Genomic DNA, 25,858 nt, shown 5'->3' on the forward strand with positions numbered 1-25,858 from the left:
GGACTAGGAGCAATAGTGAAGTTTAATAAAAGCAGAAATAAGTTTTATTAATCAATATATAAAGATAAAAAATTACATGTCGTATCACATAGTAACAAGAAAGCACCAATACAATGCAGAGAAAAAACCCTTATCACCCCAGAAAATTGCCCAATATAACAGTATATGTCAAATGACAGGTAAAGGAGTGATATCAAGCACCAAAAAAGCGCATAGATGGATACAATTAGAGGGAAAAATATAGACCGATAATACAACCGTAAGGATCCTTCAAGCATGGGACATATGTCAATAAACGTCGTAACAAGCGGTATGAATAAGCAGAGCTTACCGGTGGATAGAAGTCCCCCTGAGAAAGCGGCACTTTGCTACCGTGAAACGCGCGTCACGGTTTCACACCGTGACAGTTTTAATCCGTGACGGACATGGCACATCAGGATGCGGGAACAGACACCCGCTCATAACCTGCTATGTCCGTCATTTGTTGTAAAGGGGTTCAAGAGATTATTAATCACTATTGAAAGATATCACTGCTGTAGAGGAAAAATACCAGCCAACTACTACTAGCAGCTATCGATTCTAGTTTATAACAGTATGGTATAATATGAAATGGGGCGGTTCTCATGAGAGAATCCCTTCAAGAACTTCAGGACACAGATATATTTCTATACATAAGCCGGAATACGTACCACAGTTTGGTGGAGCATTTGGATTGTTTTTGCAGTTTGGAGGAACAGTTATTGACTCAGTTGGGTCTGCTCTGAGCTCTAAAGGAGTTCGAAGAACAGGTGGAGGACACTCAAGCTCCTTTGTCACTGTTGGTGCAGGAGGTGCTGGAGTAGTCTTTGTAGATACAGCCAATGCTGATTTAAAGGAAAAGGTAAAATATTACTATACAGATATATAAGTAGAAAACAACTGACAACTAGTGATGAGTGAGTGTACTCGTTGCTCGAGTTTTCCAGAGCACACTCAGGTGACATCCGAGTATTTATGACTGCCTCGAGATTAAGTTTTCATAATTGACAGCTACTAGCCTGCTTGATTACATGTGGGGATTCCCTAACAACCAGGCAACCCCCACATGTACTTAGGCTGGCTAATAGCTGTAAATCATTCAGCTGCGCAATGAAAACTAAATCTCCGAGCACTCATAAATACTCGGAGGTAACCCGAGCATGCTTGAGAAAACCCGAGCAAGGAGCACACTCGCTCATCACCACTGACAATCTTTCCATCTGTTTGCTTTGGTGTCGGTGTAATGTAACATTCATGTTGTAGTAAGCGCTTTTCACTACATGCTTGTACCTATATATGATATAGGCTAACATATTACTGTTAACCTTGGCTTTCTCTAACATTAGACGGAGGTTTCTCATTTTTCAGATGACAAGGATTAAGTAACAGGAAAGTGAGAGAAGACATTTTGTACACCAAAAATGAAGTCTGTGCTGAACAGAGTCTGGCATGGCTGGACTATATTAGGTAGTGAACCTTATTCTACCTTTAGGTTCTCAACCCTACCTAGTCCACTATGTCTCACACATGTGGAAGAGGTGTCCACTCCTTCACATTTCTATTTCCACTATGGTGACAGCTACGTCCTTGGACTTCAATCGACAAATCTGAATTCATTCAAAAGGATGACTCGAGGGATACAAGCTAATTCTAGCTGCTTGTGACTCCATTGCAAGCCCCTTCATTTTTTTGTCAGATGTTCTCCTTTAAACAACTAGATTATAAAAGGAATGATCTAGGCAGGAAGGGTGAGTGGTGGAGGACCCGAGTGGTGCTGGTTTCCTATGTGCCTTTTCTATAATCCAGTTTTGCAGCCAGCAATACTGATGCCATCACTGACATCACTGACATCACTTTGCTGGTATTAAGTGTTATAGGCGGTGCAGAGATGTATATAAAACTGTCATTTTACTTTACAATTGTCCATTTAAGTACTTAACTTTGCCTTTCAACCAGTTATGTACACAATTGCCAACAATCCTGATTTTTTTTTTAGGGACAGCCCTGCAAACTGGAATGCAAAGAGGGCAGGGCTTAGCAAAACCATGCCCAAAAGCGAATGTGGGTGTTTCTGCTCATTAGGAAGGCTTCCCCAAAGAATACTAGGGGTGGGGTCTAGTAATAAAAACTTGCAGGAAAAAGAAAAGCGCAGATAGGGTCTTACCTCACAAGTATCGTATTAGAAAAAAGCTGCCCACCTGATTGTAGTGTAATGAAAGCGTGTATATGCCAGCTGCCGCAGATCCACGGGTCAACACGCGACCATAACAGGAATGTTATAAAGGAAGATTTATGGATTATGTCCACGCTGCCAACCAATTCGAAGCCAGACGTAGTGAAGGAATTAATGGTGGTTTATTCATCGCGTTTCAGAGTCTATATGACTCCTTCAGGTAATACCACATCAACATTATCACCATTAATTCCTTCACTATGTCTGGCTTTGAATTGGTTGGCAGTGCGGACATAATCTACAAATCTTCCTTTATGACATTCCTAGGGGTTGGGTCTGAAATATGTTTAAACAGTCATACATAGACTGAAAGTCTTCAAGAATTACTGAAATATTACCCTGTTGCAAAGAAAATTAATGTAAATTCATTGTACTGACTTTGGCAGCAAGCTCCTTTGAGGGTATTTGGGGAGTCTGCCAACATTTTCTCCTTTCCATCTTCACTCTCAATCAACAAGGATGTAAAAGGGGTCACAAAATGGTGGGTTATGGACAACTGCATAATTCTCTTGGTTAGGTTTCGTTTGGCTTCAGCTGTGGTCGCCAAGTTCCTGCACAAGAAATCAGCATTGGTAAAAATACGTTTTTTTTTTCCAAGATCACACACAAGTTAAGAACTGAAAAATATTTTGTGAGATTTCAGATCTAGATTGTGTCTAGCACCTATGTTATAAGTCTTACTCAAGCTTATTTTTTTTATTTAACTGAATTTTTATTGAATTTCTCAAAAATAAAATTTAAGAGTGAAAAGAGAGTTAAAGACATGAAAGTCAAAATATTGGCAAACAATACTACATAGTTTAACTTGATAAACAATGCATGAACTCGGCACTTGAGAATTCACATCTTATAATTACATTTGAACATGACCAATTACAAGCTAAGACAAGGCGATGACACAGAAGCGAGGAAGGAATTAAAGAGAAGTTCTAATTCGACACCTACTACAAAAACTACTATTCATAACAATGTTCATTAACAGTTCTTTGTACCCACTATGTGGCCCAAGGAGTTCTTCAAAGTTCTCAATTGTGTTATTTAAAAAAGCGCTCCTATCAAAGTTTTTCTTTTCTTAATATATTGCAATCATTATACTATATAGCACTGTGTACTTACAATTGCTCTTTTTGCCTTTCAATCCAGCTAATTCTTCTCTTTTCTAAGCTCTATGTAAAACAGGAAGTATCTTGGCCCTGCATAAATCATTCCCCTCTTCAATTCCTGACCCAGCTCCTCTTCTCCCCCCTGCCAGGGACTTTTGCAGTGACTCATGACTCATACAGGGAAAATTGACCTACTGTTTCTACTTAGAGCTTACAAGGATTTAGCTAGTCAGTTTTTAATCATGTGATGTCATAATTCTTCTGTTTTTCATTAGGTCTAACTGGGTAGAAAGGCAAAATGAGCAATTGTAAGTACACAGTGCCATATAATGTGATTACTACAATATATTAAGAGGATAAAACCTTTGATGTGAGGAGTGCTTCACTAACAGAGCTATGAGGTATTCCATGCTTTGCATATCTTGTATACCCATGTGTAACTCATTATTTGATGACGGATGAGTCAACCTCCATATACACTACCATTCAAAAGTTTAGGGTCACTTTTAAATTTAATTATTTTTGAAAGAAAAGCACAGTTTTTTCCAATGAAGCTAACATTAAATGATTCAGAAATACACTCTATACATTGTTAATGTGGTAAATGACTATTTTAGCTGCAAATATCAGGTTTGTAATGCAATAGGTGTATAAGGGCCCATTTCCAACAATCATCACTCCAGTGTTCTTATGGTACTTTGTGTTTGCTAACTGTGTAAGAAGGATAATGGATGGTTAGAATACCCTTGAAAACCCTTGTACACGTATATTAGCACAGCTGAAAACAGTTTGGCTGATTAGAGAAGCTATAAACCTGACCTTTTGAGCTAGTTGAGAATCTGGAGCATTACAGTTGGTTCCATTAAACTCTCAAAATGGCCAGAAAAAAAGAACTTTCACGTGAAACTCGACAGTCTATTCTTGTTCTTAGAAATGAAGGCTATTCCATGCAAGAAATTGCCAAGAAACTGAAGATTTCCTACAACAGTGTGTACTTCTCCCTTCAGAGGAAAGCACAAACAGGCTCTAACCAGAGTAGAAAGAGAAGTGGGAGGCCCCGCTGCACAACTGAGCAACAAGACAAGTACATTATAGTCTGTAGTTTGAGAAATCAACGCCTCACAGGTCCTCAACTGGCAGCTTCATTAAATAGTACACGCAAAATGCCATTATCAACGACTACAGTGAAGAGGCGACTCTGGGATGCTGGCCTTCAAGGCAGAGAGGCAAAGAAAAAGCCATATCTGAGACTGGCTAATAAAAGGAAAGATTAATATGGGCAAAAGAACACAGACATTGGACAGAGGAAGATTGGAAAAAAGTGTTATGGACAGACGAATCCAAGTTTGAGGTGTTTGGATCACACAGAAGAACATTTGTGAGAGGCCATTTGTCAAGCATGGAGGTAATGTGATGGTCTGGGGTTGCTTTGATGCTGGTAAAGTGGGAGATTTGCACAAGGTAAAAGGGATTTTCAATAAGGAAGGCTTTCACTACATTTTGCAATGCCACACCCTGTGGACAGCGCTTGATTGGAGCCAATTTCATCCTACAATAGGACAATGACCCAAAGCACACCTCCAAATTGTGCAAGAACTATTTAGGGAAGGAGCAGGCAGCTGGCATTCTATCTATAATGGAGTGGCCAGGGCAGTCACCAGATCTCAACTCCATTGAGCTGTTGTGGGAGCAGCTTGACCGTATGGTACACAAAAAGTGCCCATCAAGCCAAACCAACTTGTGGGAGTGGCTTCTGGAAGCATGCGGTGAAATTTCTCCAGATTACCTCAGCAAATTAACTGTTAGAATGCCAAAGGTCTGCAATGCTGTAATTGCTGCAAAGGGAGCATTCTTTGATGACAGCAAAGTTTGAAGGAGAAAATTATTATTTGAAATAAAAATCTTTTTTTTGAACCTTGTCAATGTCTGGACTAGATTTTCAATTCATTTGGCAACTCATTTGATTAATAAAAGTATGAGTTATCATGGAAAACATAAAATTGTCTGGGTGACCCTAAACTTTTGAATGGTACTGTGCACACTACCAGACATATAGCAGCAGTGGTCATATGTAGTAAAAGTTGTTGAATCTGAAACAGTGGGTAAAGAAAGTTTACAATCAAGGGGTATGTGAAGATCAAAATGAGAGCCTTAACAGATTCTCAAAAGCCTTAAATACCTGCACAAGACCAGAATAAGAGAGGCAAACCCCACTCAATTTCACCATGTCTCCAACAACAGTTGGGAATATTAGGGTTAAGTTTATGTAATAGGGAAGGAGTGTGATACCAAGGCATTGCTTATATTGATTTTCTCTATAGGTGAAGCATATGGAAGGCTCCATATTCCTTGCCAAGTACTAAGCGAGAGGATCCCTCTAGAAAATTTTCACATTAACTCATGTATGAGTTTTAAGGTGATCGTCTATATATTGTCTATATAGGGAATTAAGTAAAAACCGTCGTTTCACCTATGCTTTTTCCAAAAGGGGCAAAGCAGCATAGTCGGGGTGATGGCACGCTATACCCTTAGCATAAGGGACTTAGCACTTTGTAAGTACATACAATTATATTGTTTGGTTTGACTTATCTCCTTACCATTTCCCTATTGATACGTGCACTATAATGGAAATGCTATTTCCACAGGATGTAAAGTTAGAAAAATAGGTGACTCTGATAGGACTAGTGCACCCACTGTCTACACCTGCTTACATTGACTTGACCTCTAGACTTAAGACAAATGCACTTGCACTTTATAAACTAGCTGTAGGGGATTCTGCTGTCTTTGTATGCATGTCTGATATTCTATGAATAGTCTCCTTGAAACCAAGTATATTTTCTTTTGCCTTCTGAGATAAGATACCACACATTTTTTATGTAATATTTCTAGGTTAGCGCACCAATATATTAATATTCTATCTCCTTGAAATTTTATTGTAAATTTTTTTTAAATATAATTCATTAAAATCTATTTTTTTAGCAATATCTTTTTGCAATATAGACCCCTTTCTCCTTAAGATTTACATATTAAGGGGATGTGATAAGAAATGTAATCATGGAGGTATCTTTCCTCTAATAAACTTTCTCATGGACTGTGCTTTAAGAAAGTTGCAAACAAGTCTAAAAGCTTAGTCATTTTGATAGCTACTAATACAATCAGAGAAGACATTGTTAAATATTTTGAAATTAATACTACAGAAGACTCCTCCCCGGGTATGATTTGGTTAGCCTATAAAAAATACGTCACCGGTACTCTGATCAAATTGGCTGCTAACAAAAAGAATCTAATAATCTTGCAAGGCTAGAACTAGCTAATCAAATGTCCACACCTCTCTAACTTATCAAAAGAAACCAAGACATTAAGCTTCAGTTGAACACTACCCTTACCAATAAGACTGAAAGAGCTCTAACTTGGACTAAAGCCACTTTTTATAAACATATAAACCAAGTAAAATGTTAGCACGAAAATTGCGAATGACAGAATCAAATAATCTCATTTCTGCTATAAAAGATCATACAGGGAAAGTCTCAGCCCACCCAGACTTTATAACACTTTTCATAACTACTATCAAAATCTTTATTCTGCCCCTCAACCAGCTCCCCCACAACTTATGCTTGATTTTTTTCAAAACCTAGGACTCCCTAAAGTTTCTGAATCTATGTCCTAACAACTCTATTCAGAAGTTTCTGAAGAAGAGATAGCTTTTACCATCAAAAATTTAAAAAAAGGAAAAGCCCCTGGGCCAGATGGCCTTACAGCAATGTACTATAAAACATTTAAAGACACTCTTACACCCCATTTACAAAGTATATGTAATTCACTTTTAAATGGCTTACAGATGCCTCCAGAATTTTATATAGCACATATTACTGTAATACCCAAACCTAAAAGAGATCACCTACTGACGAAAAACTTTAGGCCTATTTCCCTCTTAAATATAGATTTAAATTTTTTTACATCAATTATTGCCAATATATTAAATAGGTTGTTACCCTCTCTAATCCATAATGACCAGGTGGGGTTTATACCTGCAAGGCAAGCTCCAGACAGTATTAGACAAAATCTTAATAATATTCACTCAGCAAATACTCATCAAAAACAACTACTACTCTTGGCACTTGACATTGAAAAAGGCGTTTGACTCACTATCATGGCCTTATCTATTCCCTGTCCTCACAAGATTTGGTTTTCCATCTCAGTTTATTTCATGTATTCGCCTTCCTCACGATAACCCGATGGCATACCTAAAACATCCAACAATGCACCCAACTCCGGTTAAAATACAACGAGGTACAAGTCAGGGCTGCCCACTGGCCCCAGCCCTTTTTGCACTAGCAATAGAACAACTTGCAGAAGCTATTAGAAAAAATCCAAATATTACAGGTCCCTCAGATTTAGGTGACCAATATAAAGTCAGTCTTTTCACAGATCTTCTTTTAACTGTTACTAACCCCCACACCACTCTTCCTAATTTATTTTCTTTGCTTCACGATTTTGAAACTATTTCTGGTCTCAAGATAAATGTAGATAAATCTGAACCCCTTTTTATAAATACTCATAAGGAAACACAAGACAGTATAGTCTCCCACTTTTATTTCATAAAAAAGGATAATTACTTGACATATTTAGGTATCAATTTAACATCAAACAGGCCAACTCTTTTTAAGTGGAACTACACTCCCCTCATCCAGAACCTTCAAGCTGACCTTACCAAATGGTCTTCGACTAATTTATCGTGGCTAGGAAGAATCCACTCAATTAAAATGGTCTCTCTACCTCGTTTCCTACACATATTTCGCTCCCTACCAATAGCTATACCAACTATAACATTTTCTAAGATACATAATCTAGTATTTAGTTATATTTGGCAGAGAAAAAAAAACTAGAATTCTACGAAAAACCATATTTTTTCATAGAAAATTAGGAGGAGTCTCATTACCAAATTTTGCTCTGTATTACAGGTCTACACAAATAGCCCAATTAACAAGCACCTGTTCATATATCAATAAACCGAGATGGGTACTTTTAGAATCATCGCTTATCAAACCATTCTCATTACCTGGTTTAATGTGGACAATGGAAAAACTCCCAAAAGGCATTAATAGTATAGCACCCCATTACAGCCCACTCCTTGTTCCTCTGGAGAAAAGTTAGATTTAAGTTTGGACTACAGTCAGCTCACTCTCCTTTGACTAATTTTTTTTTAATCCAATGTTTACCCCTGGTTTAAACCCACACCTCTTTTCATGGTGGATCTTAAAGGGATTTTTTACACTAAAACATGTGTGTTCATCATTTAATATATTACTTGATAGACAGGAGTTTATTCAGAAATATAAACCTCCGGTAAGAGAATCCCTACAAATGAACCAAATATTCCATTTTGCTAAAAGACTTATACCAAACAAAAACCCTCTTACCATCTCCAGTTTTGAACAAAAATGTATCAATGATCCTATGGGAAGAGGTACAATTTCTTTGATATATTCAATTATTAATCCCCCTCATGACGAGAAAAAATTGAGTTACATGATAAACTGGGAGAGGGACCTGGGTATTGAATTATCTATAGAAGACTGGAGATTTTGCTGTGATACATTATCTAAAGGTAGTCATCAATCATCTCTGGTGGAGACCTCATTAAAGGTACTCCATAGGACATATCTTGTTCCATCTAAACTACATAGCATATATCCACATTTATCTGCTTTGTGCTTCCGAGGTTGTAACCAACGAGGGGATATGATGCATATATGGTGGACGTGTCCCATAGTATTAAACCTTTGGCAAAAAGTAAAATTTCTAGTAGATCAAATGATTGGCAAACGCATTTGTTTAGATCCAGCAGTTTTCCTACTGGGGGCAAGACACCCCTTACTCCATAAGGGTATGCACAATCTAGTAAACTTTCTCTTTATGGCTACCAAAATTCATATAGCTGCTAAATGGAAATCACCCTCGCTCTCCATATCAGTTGTTAAAGAAAGAATGAATAATATTATGCTCGCTGAACGTATTCAAGCAACCAGAGGTGATACTTGGGATCTCTTTTTCAAAATTTGGAGTCCTTGGATGGATTTGGACACAATTGGATCGAGCATTACGCCTTTCTCCATAATTCTTCCTATAATATGGTACATTTAGATTGATATATTATTTAAGGATAAGTTCTTGCTATTTTATATGCTGTGGAATTTTTAGTTTGTCTCTTTCCTATTGTTCTATCCTCCGCCGGTCTTTGTCTGGTTCCCCTTTATGTCAATTGCATTATTATTACAATTCATTGAAGCTCCATTGCGACGGAATAATATATCTTTATTTTCCTTTTATGAAAACAATGTATTAAGTTTAAACTGTTTAAATAAAACTTTATTTAAATTAAAAGTTTAGTCATTTTGACTGCTGAAATCCCCCGAAACATATATAGAGTAAGACTGTTCCATTTACTAAGTAATCATTTGAGTTCATTAAATAACCGGATAATTATAATGATATATTGATTTATAGCTGGAAGCCAGTTGAACCCCCAAATATTTCAGATAGGCGTCTTTCCACCTATAGTTATAGTTTTTTATTAACGAGTGTAATTATGTGTTAGAGACATTGAGAATGAAGGCTTCTGTTTTTCTATTGTTAACCTTATAGTCTGACAGATAACTAAATAGTCCTAAGACAGAATGTAGGTTAGGAAGGTAATATGTAATTGCATTACTGTCCATAAAACATAATCTCTGAATACAAACAGTTTAAATTCCTTGTCTGTGAATATTTGGATTTGGACTGAGGCGTATGGCAGTGGCGAGGGGCTCTATACACATTGCACAAAGCAAAGGTGATGAAGGACAGCCCTGGTGGGTACCATTATGAATTTGAAAGGGTTGAGTTAATGGTTGCAGTAAAGCCTATTTGTTGAATTGCCCAAATACAACTCAAATGAAAAAATAAAGGCAACCTGTCACCATGTTTTTCCCATATAAAATTCGGTCAGCACCTGTAAGACCTCTGTTACAGCATTTTACAAAGCTGTAAACAATTCCCCAATGAGCTCTTCATATATATATATATATATATATATATATATATATATATATATATATATATATAAAGGAAGCTTTTATTATAGTCGCCTATGGCACAGTCCAGTACAATGGTCGTCGCTATTTTTGATCCGGCGCCCCTCTTCTTGCAATCGCCATTCTCCTCATCTGCTTCATGTGGATGGCGCATTCTACGTCATCCACACAGTGTCCTCTGCTCGCTCTTCTGAGCAAAGTATTGTAGTGCGTATGTGCCAGCATTCTTTGGCTTTTCACATTTTAGAACTTTACTCTTCGGAGGAAAGCGATGCAGAGGATACTGTGTGGATGATGTAGAAAAACATCATCCATGCGAAGGAAGAAGAGAGGAGGCGCCGGATGAAGAACTCGGACCGAACCGCCCTGTATGTGAGTATAATAAAAGCTATTTTTTGTTTTATGGAGTGCGGATTGTGGACATACATACATACAGCATTGTAGAATGTTGTATATGAGGGTGGACACATGCTGCCTCTACTTTATATGGATGTCCAATCACCTCCGAGCTTGCTGGAGAACAGTGTGCGCCTTAAAAATTGACCATTCAGGTCAGCAGTGCTTCTTTTACTAGGAAACTTGTTGTAGCTTGTAGCTGATACACTGTAGAGGTGGTTGGAAACATAGGCAAAGAGCAGTGCACAACAGATTTAAAGATCCCTCTGTTCTTGAGGAAAGAGAGGAATTTAATAAGAAGTTTGGTTTTACAAGCACTTTTTAATTGTATCCATTCAGGAGGCTTACATAACCCTTTTAAAGGTTTTTCCTAGAACTTTGTAATGGTTGTATCTGATCATACTACATCTCCTGGGCAGGGGAGAATGCACAAGAGTATACAGACAGGGCAGCAGGGGATCACAGTTGATTCTTTTCCTGAGGTAAAATGTTGTCCATTCTGTATACTCTTTTGCTTCCTCCCTTGCCCAGGAGCTCTGGTATGATCAGACCACGTCCCTGTACGGTCAGACACGGCCATTACACAGTACACAGAAGGGGCACATGTATAAGATTATCTCAGCACAGGACCATTTTATTTACACACATCCAATTGTGGAAATTATTATTATTCCAAGATCTATTGATTAAAATGTACTTTTTTTGCGGACAATCCCTGTAAACAGATCTGAAGTTGTCTTCAGAACTGAGGGAAATAGCCAAGTAGATGGTGCTGCTATTTCCGACATTCCCATAGAAAATGAATGTAGCATGAGCATCTCCACTATATTCAAGATGGAGCTCTGGAAATGGGAGTGAGTAAAAGGGGTCTGTATATTATATTGTTCAGGAATCTTTATTTCAATGTAAAGGCCCAACATTATATACAATATTGTGACTGGGGCACTTTTATGTGCTTTGCCATCCATCTGCATATAAATGGATTAAACTGAAAGACAATTGATTCATAAAGTATAGGATAATGTTATTGTCCTCACCTCTCAGCTAGCAGCTGGTTAATGGTTAGCTGGGCCCAATATTGCTTGGCGAAATCAGGAAACGCGTGTTTACTTTGGGCAAAGAAGTCATTCAATGCTTCAATTTCTGAAATGGTTTCTAGCAGGAAGTTAACGTCATCCTGAATAAAAATATTTTTAGACATGATAAGATTAAAAAAAATGTTCATTCCATTTCAATATTGTTAAAGATTTTTTTTCATATCTTCCCTAAAAACTACAATAAGTAATAAAGAACAGCTATGAAATCTCCCAATGATTATGACTTAGATAGCCATTAACCTCTATGGAACAGATGCAGTATATGCCAACAGACTTGTTGCAGTCACTTTCCATCACAAAGGCTTCCTGTATTTTGTGCGAGGAACATTGTTCATGATGAGGGTCAGTGGCTGACTATGGAACTATACGGCTACAGTAGCATACATCTGGGCCTTAAGTCCAGGATATACACACTGAATAATAGAACAAAGCATAATAAATACCTTATTGTCAATAAATACGGCAGTATACTGGAAGAAAAACTATATTTGTTTCAGATATTAATAATAATATATTAAAAATAATATATGTATTTTGCAAGAAATCCCCAAACGTTATTAGAAGACTCACAGCAGATGTTGCAGTGATGAAGCTTTCTATGGGTGTTTTCTTTTCAGGGTCAACTTTACCAGCTACAACAATTTCATCACCTCCAAAATAATGGTGGAAACGGTTATTCGTCATATCAGAGACTCCATTTGATGGGTACTCAAACACAATGTCTTTGAGAAGAGGTGTGGATACCTTCTTATAAAATTCCTGGAAAACAAGATCAAATTAGAGTAACTCGTGCTGATATATATGGAGAAATATGTATTTTCTAAGTAAATATATTTCCGAAGGTGCTATAGACATGAAATTCTCACCAGATGTCAGTAACAGCCCACAACTCATCCAATCCACACAGGCAAAGAAATCAAACCGTACACGTCCATAAACTAAGTCTTGTGTAATAATGAGAAATGACACAGGGAAAAAGTATTGAACACATGAAGAAAGAAAGGTGCATGAAAAATCTTGACACCAGCTGCAATCTTAGAGTAATTAGAAAGCAATCCTGCCACTTAGTAAAAAATATCAGCTGGTTCAACTGCTGGCCTACAAAAAGGTGTCTCATTACCAAGGTGCCACAAAAGAAACATCTCACGATGAGTAAAAGCAGCTAGCTGTCTCAAGACCTTCGCAACCTTCTTGGTGCAAAACATACTGATAGCATGATCAAGAGCGTTATGTTTGCCCAACAACATTTAGACACGCCTGTGAAATACTAGGAGAACATAGTCTGGTCTGATGAGACCAAAATCAAACTCTTTTGAGGCCATAATGCACACCATGTTTGGAGGCCAAAAGGCACTGCATATCACCCAAAACACCATACCAACAGTAACATTTAGAGGGGGGACATCATGGTGTGGGGTTTTATTTTCAGCATGCAGCACTGACAAGCTCATGCAATTAAAGGAAAGATGAATGGACAAATGAATCTATACATTCTTGATTAAAAAAATCTGCTGCCATCTACCAGGATGATGAAGATGGAACGAAGTTGGACATTTCAACAAGACAATCATCCCAAACACACGGCCAAGGAAACTCTCAGTTGGTTTCAGAGAAAGAAAATAAAGCTGCTAGAATGACCCAGATTATCACCTTACTTGAATCCAGTAGAACATTTAAGGAAGAAGCTAAAGCTCAAAGTTCATAGACGGAGCACACCGAACCTTCTGGATTTGAAAAGTGTTTGTGTGGAAAAATAGAACAAAATAATAACAATAATGTTTATTTTTATATAGCGCTAACATATTCCGCAGCGCTTTACAGTTTGCACACATTATCAAAATCACACTTGAGTAATGCATGTGACTAGAAACTATATACAGGAGGCTTCTTGAAGCTATCATCACCAACAAAGACATTTATATGAAGTATTAAATACATTTCAGTAAGTTTGTCCCAGTGTCATTTTTCATTATTACACATAACTTAAGTTATTGATATCTAGGGTTTGATTTCTTTGCCTGTGTGGATTGGATTGGTTGCTATCAACATCCGAGAAGAATTTCATGTCAATGGCCTAGAGAAATATATTTACTTAGAAAATTGGTGACGTGTAGGGTTGAGCGACCTTTACTTTTATAGGATCGGGTCGGGTTTCACGAAACCCGACTTTTGAAAAAGTCGGGTCGAGTGAAATCGGCCGATCCTATAAAAAAGTCGGGGTCGAGGTCGGACGAAACCCGAAACCCACTGCAGTGCATTGGGTTTCCATGGTTCCCAGGGTCTGAAGGAGCGGAAACTCTCCTTCAGGCCCTGCGATCCATATTTTAGTGTAAAATAAAGAATTAAAATAAAAAATATCGCAATACTTACCCTCTGACGCGCCCTGGTACTAACCGGGAACCTTCCTTCCTTAGAATCAGCCTTCCAGGACCTTGCGGTGACGTTGCGGTGACGTCGCGGCTTGTGATTGGCCGTGCGGCCGCCCATGTGACCGCTCGCGCGGCCAATCACAAGCCGCGACGTCACCCGCGACGTCACCGAAGGTCCTGGAAGGGCTGATTCTTAGGAAGGAAGGCTGCCGGAAAGAAGCAGGGCGCGTCCGAGGGTGAGTATATTCCTATTAGGTATATAATCACCCTCGGACGCGCCCTGCTTCTTTCCGGCAGCCTTCCTTCCTAAGAATCAGCCCTTCCAGGACCTTCGGTGACGTCGCGGGTGACGTCGCGGCTTGTGATTGGCCGCGCGAGCGGTCACATGGGCGGCCGCGCGGCCAATCACAAGCCGCGACGTCACCGCGACGTCACCGTAGGGTCCTGGAAGGCTGATTCTAAGGAAGGAAGGTTCCCGGTTAGTACCAGGGCGCGTCAGAGGGTAAGTATTGCGATATTTTTTATTTTAATTCTTTATTTTACACTTAAATCTGAATTCCGATACCAATTCCCGATATCTTAAACATATCGGGAATCGGTATCGGAATTCCGATTCTAGATTCAAAAGATCGCCGACTTCATGGCCGACCCCCCACTGGGGTCGGGTCGGGTTTCATAAACCCGACCTTGCCAAAAGTCGGCGACTTTTGAAAAATTTCGACCCGTTTCGCTCAACCCTAGTGACGTGTTCAATACTTATTTCACCCGCTGTGTATATATATACAGTGGGGCAAAAAAGTATTTAGCCAGTCAGCAATAGTGCAAGTTCCACCACTTAAAAAGATGAGAGGCGTCTGTAATTTACATCATAGGTAGACCTCAACTATGGGAGACAAACTGAGAAAAAAAAATCCAGAAAATCACATTGTCTGTTTTTTTAACATTTTATTTGCATATTATGGTGGAAAATAAGTATTTGGTCAGAAACAAAATTTCATCTCAATACTTTGTAATATATCCTTTGTTGGCAATGACAGAGGTCAAATGTTTTCTGTAAGTCTTCACAAGGTTGCCACACACTGTTGTTGGTATGTTGGCCCATTCCTCCATGCAGATCTCCTCTAGAGCAGTGATGTTTTTGGCTTTTCGCTTGGCAACACAGACTTTCAACTCCCTCCAAAGGTTTTCTATAGGGTTGAGATCTGGAGACTGGCTAGGCCACTCCAGGACCTTGAAATGCTTCTTACGAAGCCACTCCTTCGTTGCCCTGGCGGTGTGCTTTGGATCATTGTCATGTTGAAAGACCCAGCCACGTTTCATCTTCAATGCCCTTGCTGATGGAAGGAGGTTTGCACTCAAAATCTCACGATACATGGCCCCATTCATTCTTTCATGTACCCGGATCAGTCGTCCTGGCCCCTTTGCAGAGAAACAGCCCCAAAGCATGATGTTTCCACCACCATGCTTTACAGTAGGTACGGTGTTTGATGGATGCAACTCAGTATTCTTTTTCCTCCAAACACGACAAGTTGTGTTTCTACCAAACAGTTCCAGTTTGGTTTCAGCAGACCATAGGACATTCTCCCAAAACTCCTCTGGATCATCCAAATGCTCTCTAGCAAACTTCGGGCGGGCCCGGACATGTACTGGCTTAAGCAGTGGGACACGTCTGGCACTGCAGGATCTGAGTCCATGGTGGTGTAGTGTGTTACTTATGGTAGGCCTTGTTACATTGGTCCCAGCTCTCTGCAGTTCATTCACTAGGTCCCCCCGCGTGGTTCTGGGATTTTTGCTCACCGTTCTTGTGATCATTCTGACCCCATGGGGTGGGATTTTGCGTGGAGCCCCAGATCGAGGGAGATTATTAGTGGTCTTGTATGTCTTCCATTTTCTAATTATTGCTCCCACTGTTGATTTCTTCACTCCAAGCTGGTTGGCTATTGCAGATTCAGTCTTCCCAGCCTGGTGCAGGGCTACAATTTTGTTTCTGGTGTCCTTTGACAGCTCTTTGGTCTTCACCATAGTGGAGTTTGGAGTCAGACTGTTTGAGGGTGTGCACAGGTGTCTTTTTATACTGATAACAAGTTTAAACAGGTGCCATTACTACAGGTAATGAGTGGAGGAAAGAGGAGACTCTTAAAGAAGAAGTTACAGGTCTGTGAGAGCCAGAAATCTTGATTGTTTGTTTCTGACCAAATACTTATTTTCCACCATAATATGCAAAAAACATGATAAAAAAACAGACAATGTGATTTTCTGGATTTTTTTTTCTCAGTTTGTCTCCCATAGTTGAGGTCTACCTATGATGTAAATTACAGACGCCTCTCATCTTTTTAAGTGGTGGAACTTGCACTATTGCTGACTGACTAAATACTTTTTTGCCCCACTGTATATATATATATATATATATATAAATGTGGCACCCCTAGGGGTATTTGCCACAAAAATAGTTACTGACAGTAAATGCAAATACTAAAATAGCAAGACTGCACTACCACCTCCGGCCAGAAGGGGGAGCTCCAGAGACTCCCCTTGATCCATTCTGGTCTGAGAGAAGAACTGGCAGTTGGGCTAAGGAGCTGAAAGTGAGAGGTCATACAGTTGAATCTCTAACAGCCCTGTGACTGTTACCAGGCCTAAATCACCGGCCTGAGGAGAAGAGGGATAGAGAAAAAGGACATTGTGAGAACCGGGTAGCATTAATCACTACCCAGAACAGGCGCAAAGACGGATACCGGATCCGTGGCTGTATTCATTACATATAATACAGCAACCGGAAAAACGTGAGGTGATATCAGCTTCACTAGGGTCGGACGCAGCAACAGACACAGAGTTCAGCGGTACTCCTGGAGGGGGTAAGCCGATAAAAGGACTCGGGTTGCCCGTCGAACCAGGACCCGGAGGGGACAGATTGGGCCGGCAGCCAGTTCACATACAGCAGCAGGGCCACACAGATATTGCGTACAATAAGAGGCGAAGACCCCGGCAGGGTCAAAGTAACTCAGAGTTCCCATACAGACTCCGGTGACAGGACTGGTTGTAAATCCTTTTTTGTTAAAGTAAACTGGTTAAACGTTTCAGTGCCTCAGTCTTTCATTTGGACAATAGCCATCTATCCAGGATTGGGATCATCACCGCTGGGAGAACCTGCTGCTGATCAAGTAAGTGCCTGTTCCCTCACGATACCCTTTACACTGTGCATTGCCTGAGGCCACAGCACCGGGTCAAGCCACCCGTGACACGCCCCTCAAGAGACAGACGCCCAAGAGACCGGGGTACCCAGCACCGGACCAATGGGGTCTGTCTCTTGAGGGGGGTGTCACGGGTGGCTTGACCCGGTGCTGTGGCCTCAGGCAATGCACAGTGTAAAGGGTATCATGAGGGAACAGGCACTTACTTGATCAGCAGCAGGTTCTCCCAGCGGTGATGATCCCAATCCTGGATAGATGGCTATTGTCCAAATGAAAGACTGAGGCACTGAAACGTTTAACCAGTTTACTTTAACAAAAAAGGATTTACAACCAGTCCTGTCACCGGAGTCTGTATGGGAACTCTGAGTTACCTTGACCCTGCCGGGGTCTTCGCCTCTTATTGTACGCAATATCTGTGTGGCCCTGCTGCTGTATGTGAACTGGCTGCCGGCCCAATCTGTCCCCTCCGGGTCCTGGTTCGACGGGCAACCCGAGTCCTTTTATCGGCTTACCCCCTCCAGGAGTACCGCTGAACTCTGTGTCTGTTGCTGCGTCCGACCCTAGTGAAGCTGATATCACCTCACGTTTTTCCGGTTGCTGTATTATATGTAATGAATACAGCCACGGATCCGGTATCCGTCTTTGCGCCTGTTCTGGGTAGTGATTAATGCTACCCGGTTCTCACAATGTCCTTTTTCTCTATCCCTCTTCTCCTCAGGCCGGTGATTTAGGCCTGGTAACAGTCACAGGGCTGTTAGAGATTCAACTGTATGACCTCTCACTTTCAGCTCCTTAGCCCAACTGCCAGTTCTTCTCTCAGACCAGAATGGATCAAGGGGAGTCTCTGGAGCTCCCCCTTCTGGCCGGAGGTGGTAGTGCAGTCTTGCTATTTTAGTATTTGCATTTACTGTCAGTAACTATTTTTGTGGCAAATACCCCTAGGGGTGCCACATTTATATGTGTATATATATATATATATATATATAATTATGATCTATAAATCGATGTATGTGATGCAACTCTAATCTGTTAATAAATTTAAAGTGGATTTCTATAAAAAAAAATTACAAAAGTTAATAATTAAAGACAGAAAACCTTGAGTTGAGCAGCTGTATCCTGGTTTCCAAAAATCCTCTGAGCCAGCCCATGGTTCTCCTGGGCCAGTCTTTCTAAGAAGTCATAGTCAACATCAAACCCAATGCCAAGGGAATGAACGGAGAACTCATCGCGATTATTTGCTTTAACGTTCTTAAGAATTTTAGACAATTTTAATTCACCTGGAAGAACAGGGCAATAAATAAAATAAAGTAATTTAAAAATAACTACCTCTCTAGTTTTTTGTATTTTTTTTAAGTAAAAAAGCACTGCTTGGAGACTCAATCTAAATAGTAGATATCAAAAATGTCAGCAGATCTCCAAATTGTAAAAAAAAAAGTGCAGTACTTCATTCACCCATAAGAAATATGACATATCATATGGAGCCTATCTCAAGTTGAGCCGTTGAGCTATGTAAACCATTAGTGTAGTCCATTGCTTGTATTTCTACTTAGATACAGGAAACGCTGATACAGTTAGGTCCAGAAATATTTGGACAGTGACCGAATCTTCATGATTTGAGCTCTGCATCCCACTTTTTTTCAATTAAAAAGGAAACAACTTAGATGCAATTGAAGTGTAGACTTTCAGGGTTAATTACGGGTTAAACAAAAACATCCATCAAATGTTTAGGAATTGCAACATTTTTTCTACAGGACCTCCTCATGTCAGGGGCTCAAAAGTAAATGGACAAACTAACTTTACCTTAGCTAAAATGTTTTTTAATACTTTGTAGAGAATCCTTTGCAGGCAATAACTGGCTGACTTCTGGAAGCCATGGACGACACCAAATGCTGACTTTCCTCCTTTGTGGTGCTTTGTCAGGCCTTTACTGCAGCTGACTTCAGTTGTTGCTTGTTTGTGGATCTTTCTTTATTAAGTTTTGCATAAAGCATGTGGAACGCATGCTCGATGGGATTGAGATCTGGTGATTGACATGGACACTGCAGAATATTCCTATTCTTTGCCTTAAAAAACTCCTCGGTTGCTTTTGCAGTATACTTTGGGTCAATGTACATCTGTACCGTGACGCGCCGTCCAATCAACCTTGATGCACTTGGTTGAATCTGAGCAGAAAGTATAGCCATGTACACTTCAGAATTTATCCGGCTGCTTCACACTAGTGACCCAGTAGCATGGGAAGCAATGCATGCCCATGCCATCACATTGCCTCCACTATGTTTTACAGAGGAGGTGTACTTTGGATCAGGTGCCATTACAAGCCTTCACCATACTTTCTTCTTTCCATCATTCTTGTACAGGTTGATCTTAGTTTCATCTTCATTGGCTTCTTTAGATTTTTTTGGGCAAAGTCTAATCTGGTCTTTTAATTTTTATGGCTGATTAATGGTTTGCATCTTGTGAACTTCTGCATTTGCTCTCATTAAGTCTTCTCTTTACAGTAGACTTAGATACTGAAATACCTACTTCCTGGAGAGTTTTCTTGACTTGATTGGATGTTGTGAAAGGGGTTTTTATTCACCATGGAAAGGCTTCTGCGATAATCTGTCACTGTTGTCTTCCCTGGATGTATAGGCCTTTTTGAGTTCCCAAGCTCACCAATGCACTCTTTTTTCGCAGAATGTACCAAACTGTTGATTTTATCGCTCTTAACTTTTCTGCTATCTCTCTGATGGATTTCTTCTATTTTTTCAGCCTAATAATGGTCTGTTTCTTTTCTATTGAGAGCATATTGAGAGCATATTTGACATGTTTTGAGTTCACAGACACAGATTCCTAATGCAAATGTCACACCTGGAATCAGCTCCAGACCTTTTAACTGCTTAATTGATGATGGATTAATAAGGGAATAGCCCTTGCAGCCCATTAAAGAGCTTTTGAGATAATTGACCAATTACTTTTCGTCCCTTGAAAAATAGGCAGTTACATATTAAAGGGGTGTAATTCCTAAACCATGATGTGAATACCTCAATATAAAGCTGAGAGTCTGCACTTTAAGCCCACATTGATTATATAACTGCATCTTCAATATGTTTTGATAAACAGCTAAAATGTCACTAAATTGTCACTGCCCAAATATTTCTGTACCTAACTGTAGCATCAGTACATTACTAGTACCAGAGATTTTAGTTTTACCAAGGGCCGATGTCTAACTTACCCACAGTGGGGTCTCCGTCTGAGACTAGCACAATCAACGAGACGGAGTTTGGATCCAGCAGTTTTTGCTCACTGGCTTCTTTCAGTATAAAGACTGCTCTCAGGAGTGCTTCATTGATGTTTGTACCTGATAATAATTAAATCACATTGAATGGAATTGTCTTTATATTTGACAGATGTAGAGTGCATACTCTGTGTTATGTAAAAGTGAAACATATTTGAAAAATAAGTCCTTTTATCTAATAGGAGCCATAAAAAATGCACTGGACTCCTAGTTATGAGTTTGGTGTATTCATGAGGACTGCACTCATCTAAGTGACCGATGACTGACTGCTGTGTATGTCCATCAATCATGATCCCAGACCCCTCACACCAATGATTGACAGATGTGTTTATCAAGGCAGGATAAGATTCTGACATGTCAAGCATGCATGTTATGAGCTGAAGGTAGTCATTTATTGATTTCAATTCTCATTTAGCACTGCATATAAAATAACATTTAAAACATTCTCCCAGATATCTAGATGGTTTACAGTAGCTTGAACTTGAATGTATTTTTTTAAATATAAGAGATGCCGGAAACAATAAGCAGAAAAATGGAGATATGACAGCTGTAGTACGTAGCACTGAGAGCTCTCTTATGAATAAGGTTGTAGTATACACCAGAAACGCATCAGGTTTCCTGAGGTTTCATTTTACCATGTTTTAATCTATTTTTCAATAAAGAAAGATTTTACTTATATCCTGGATGGATGTGCTGACACACTTCCTTTTCCTCCACAAAAAAACCTATACCCACCTCATGCTGGGGCCTGTCCAGCGGTGTTAACACTCATGGTCCGTGGCTCTCTTGCAGTTGTTGTGACACGTGACCCCGGTGCCCAATCAGCTCTGGCATCACTGTCTCCTCCTTTTGTCGAATTGAACATGAAGAGGACGTCTGGGCTATAGCTGATTTCTGTCTTTCTCTTCATTTTCAATTCGACTGAAGGTGGAGTGTTATGATCTGGTGGCCTAGGAGCAGCATGTGACGTACTCTGGAGAAGGTGGTACTTGTACTGACCGCAGACCCTGAACTTAGCACCGCAACTAGAAGTAGCCGTGGGATGTACCTAACACTCCCTAGACACCTCGACACAGCCTAAGGACTAACTTCCCCTAAAGATAGAAAGGGAAAACTATCTTGCCTCAGAGAAAATCCCCAAAGGATAGACAGCCCCCCACAAATATTGACTGTGAGAGGAGAGGGAAATGACATACGCAGACTGAAATCAGGATTTAGCAAAGGAGGCCTTTCTAGCTAAAACGAAAGAATAGGACAGAGAACTATGCGGTCAGTATTAAAACACTAGAAAATATCCACCACAGAAAATACAAAACTCCACATCTGACTAAAGACATGGAGGGTATATCTGCATCTCCAGAGATACAGCTTGGCTGCAAAAAATCCTTACACAGACAAAGCTGGACAAGACAAAACATGAAAATGCACAGAACTATAAGGCCCACAGCATGTGGACAGCAAAAACAAAGCCAGAACTTATCTTTGTTGAAAAGAACAGCAAAACAGGAGAGACCAGTCAGGTATGTGAATCCTCCAAAAACAATGGACAACTGGCGCTGACTAAAGGATCAAGCAAGACTTAAATAGCCCAGTCCAAATTGCAATAAGTGGACACACCTGATAAATGCTGCGATCCAAAGACAGCAGCACTACCACTCATAACCACCGTAGGGAGCCCAAGAGCAGAATTCACAACAGTGGAGACAGTGACGCCGGTGCTGATTGGATGCCAGGTTTACGTGTCACAACAACAGCACAGAAGCCCCTGGGAGAATGTGTCGACACCCCGAGAACTGCACCCTCATGTGAGGTGAGTTTAAGCTTTTTTATCTTATTGGGGCCAAGCATGGGGTGTGATAAGGCGTTGTGCAAGTAGTGGACGACTTCTTTAAGTATAACAATTTTTCTACTGTTGGAACCGGAGCGTGCTGTGTGATGCATATGGTGAACGCTGTTCCTATGTGGAGAGCAACCGAGTGCTGAAGGTAATTTGACTGTGCTACAGGGCTGGGGCTGCATCTGTCCATGTACAAGGCCGAGTTGCTCACTAACAGTTGCTTAATGGACTCGACTACCACCCCGTGCCACGTTGTTACAAATATATACTAGGATTGGGGATATTAGTACAGAACTGGGGGACATTAACCCTATATCAGTGTTAACATCAGAGCCCCCCCATAACCGTGCATCACGACCACACTTTTTGCTTAAATTTTTTTTTAATTTTCCTCCCCTAAAACCTAAGTGCGTCTTATGGTCCCGTGCGTCCTATTAGTCTGAGAAATATGGTACTTCATTTCCTGGAACAATTTTAAAAGTGCCAACAATTTCGACCATGGCTGTAATTGATTCTTTAAAGTGAATAGATTATATAGCAAAATGCTGAGGAGATTAAAAATATTAACTCATGTTTCGAAAATGGTTAAAATTGCAAAGTGTTGTAAAAACAAACAACTTTGCAATTTACTTCATATTATATCTCTGTTCTTAAAAATGGAATTATTTTTAATTTTATAGTTTTGCAGCTCATTGCCTAGTTTACCAACCACCTCTGCAGACGCTGGTTTCCTAGTCAAAGAGCATGTACTGGTTAGATGTTTGCTATACCGTCTGTAAATGCTGCCCTGAAGTTGCCTCTGCTTACAGCAGAGAGGGCACAGTTTGGGCCAATGTTTCAGACATGCCAGTGGTGTGAACTGTCAATCTTTAGGAGATGTGCACACCTGAGGAACGAACATGAGACAACACCTTTAATATATAATTTCTGGGAAAAAATTAAGTATAACAAACTAACTCTGTATGTACAAAATTCAAGGGAAAGCTGTAAATCTCTCCGTGAGACCTTCTAATGGACTTCTAAGTGTAAAAAGAGCAGCCAAGTCAATATAATACAAGGTATTATGAATCTCTTATCCTAAAGTTACCTTTAATGGGAACCTGTCAGGTCAAAAAAACACTATAAACCTATAGATATGGGGTTTATCTGCAGGTTAAAAGTGTTCTGAACCTGCATGGCTTCAGCACTTAGGCCCGCGCTGCGAGAAATTGAACTTATTCTTCCCAGCAGCTTTCAGCTTCAAGTCGTAGGGTGACGCCGTGGGTTCAGTGACCGCTCTGTGTATAGAAAGCAGTGGCTTTAATTTCTGCCTCGGCACTGACTGACAGCTGGTTAGCTTAGCGAGCTGTCAGTCAGTGACGGGGGCGCGGTTATAGCCTCCCTCTCTTTATACACAGAGCACTGACTGAACCTGCCTGGTGCAACCCCTGTGACTTAAATCGGAATGCTGCAGGGAGGATTAAAGTTCATTTGCTCCCGGCAGCGGGGGTCTAAGTGCCAGCGTCGGGCAGGTTAGTGCATGCTATTAACCTGCAGAATAACCCTATATCTGCAGGTTAATAGTGTTTTTTTCATGTTAAAGGATCCCTTTAAATAATTTTTGCTCTAAATGAAACACTATGAAATAGATTTTTACATTGATCTCTGAATGACTTTAGTAGTTAAAGGGAACCTCTCACCCCGAAAATCGCGGGTGAGGTAAGCCCACCGGCATCAGGGGCTTATCTGCAGCATTCTGTAATGCTGTAGATAAGCCCCCGATGTTACCTGAAAAAGGAGAAAGACGTTAGATTATACTCACCCAGGGGCGGTCCCGCTGCTGGTCAGGTCAGATGGGCGTCTCTGGTCCGCTGCGGCGCCTCCCATCTTCATTACAAGACGTCCTCTTCTGATCTTCAGCCACGGCTCCGGCGCAGGCGTACTTTGCTCTGCCCTCTTGAGGGCAGAGGATAGTACTGCAGTGCGCAGGCGCCGGAAAGGTCAGAGGCCCAGCGCCTGCGCACTGCAGTACTTTGTCTGCCCTCAACAGGGCAGAGCAAAGTACGCCTGCGCCGGAGCCATGGCTGAAGATCAGAAGAGGACGTCTTGTAATGAAGATAGGAGGCACCGCAGCGGACCAGAGACACCCATCCGACCTGACCAGCAGCGGGACCGCCCCTGGGTGAGTATAATCTAACGTCTTTCTCCTTTTTCAGGTAACATCGGGGGCTTATCTACAGCATTACAGAATGCTGCAGATAAGCCCCTGATGCCGGTGGGCTTACCTCACCCGCGATTTTCGGGGTGACAGGTTCCCTTTAAAAATCATTCATTGTTTGATACCATGAAAGGCACATATTTTTTAGTTTACCTCCAATAGGTTGTATATTCTGTACATATTTCTTGGCGCTTTGTACTTCAATGGGTGATGCATAAACAAGCTCGTCTTTCCAGCATCGAATATTATGGTTGAAGTCTACAATGCCGAACTGATCATCAGGACGAAGATCATCTAAGATAGATTTCATAGCTTCAATTGTCTATAAGAAAAAAAAAAGGCATTATAATGTGAGATTTCTCAGAATAACTTGACATCTTATTATTATGACAACCATTATTAGGATTATTAATTTATGTACTCTTTTGAAACCAATTAAAAAAAGCAAAAAGCACAAGTGTTCAATGAATGCAAAGGATAATCTGTCATAAACCTCTACATTCCCATATCGGAGGAACTATATAACTACAGTATATCAATTTAACACTTACCTGTCTCATTTTAATCCCCCACATGGAACCACTGACATCAATCACAAATAAAATGTTCTTTGGAAGTGGAGGCTGATTTTCTGGAGCAAAGAAATGGAGGAAGTATCCATTGAACACCTGAAATTCACAGAATAACCTGTTATGCATGCTGAATATAGTGAGATTCGGCCATATACATTCAAAAGTCACGTTAAATACGGTAGTTTTCCAAAAATGACGTTCACACTTCTGTCATAATTTGTGTTCTTGATATCTCGCTAACTGGTATGACTGATCCATTTTCACACCAACCAACTGCTCCTGATGAGTCCCTATGACATATAATGGAGCCTGTCAAGTTTCTGTCTGGTATTTTACCTGGAGTTGACTGGACCTATCCCTCTTGACGTCATATTTTATACTTAGTCTTCCATTCACCGCAGTTGTCACACAGGAGGAGCACTCACGCTGCTGATCCACAGTTGGCCTGAAAGATATATGAGCCTGAAAAAAGGTTAAATATTGAAATGTAAATGA

General features: G+C 40.3%; 1 protein-coding gene across 1 annotated transcript in view; it reads right to left on the reverse strand.

Moving 5' to 3' along the window:
• ITIH2 (inter-alpha-trypsin inhibitor heavy chain 2) overlaps positions 1–25,858 on the reverse strand; it is a 70,469-nt gene that overhangs the window by 10,774 nt on the left and 33,837 nt on the right. The window contains exons 8-16 of the mRNA XM_069762056.1: positions 25,700–25,825; positions 25,343–25,459; positions 24,945–25,113; positions 20,695–20,820; positions 18,576–18,757; positions 12,491–12,679; positions 11,861–12,000; positions 2,630–2,802; positions 690–863 (exon numbers count right to left, since the gene is read on the reverse strand). Of these exons, the coding sequence (XP_069618157.1) occupies positions 690–863; positions 2,630–2,802; positions 11,861–12,000; positions 12,491–12,679; positions 18,576–18,757; positions 20,695–20,820; positions 24,945–25,113; positions 25,343–25,459; positions 25,700–25,825 (1,396 nt within the window). The remainder of the gene's footprint in view (positions 1–689; positions 864–2,629; positions 2,803–11,860; positions 12,001–12,490; positions 12,680–18,575; positions 18,758–20,694; positions 20,821–24,944; positions 25,114–25,342; positions 25,460–25,699; positions 25,826–25,858) is intronic.

This window comes from Ranitomeya imitator, chromosome 4 (genome assembly GCF_032444005.1).
Source record: "Ranitomeya imitator isolate aRanImi1 chromosome 4, aRanImi1.pri, whole genome shotgun sequence".
NCBI classification, from domain to species: Eukaryota; Metazoa; Chordata; class Amphibia; order Anura; family Dendrobatidae; genus Ranitomeya; species Ranitomeya imitator.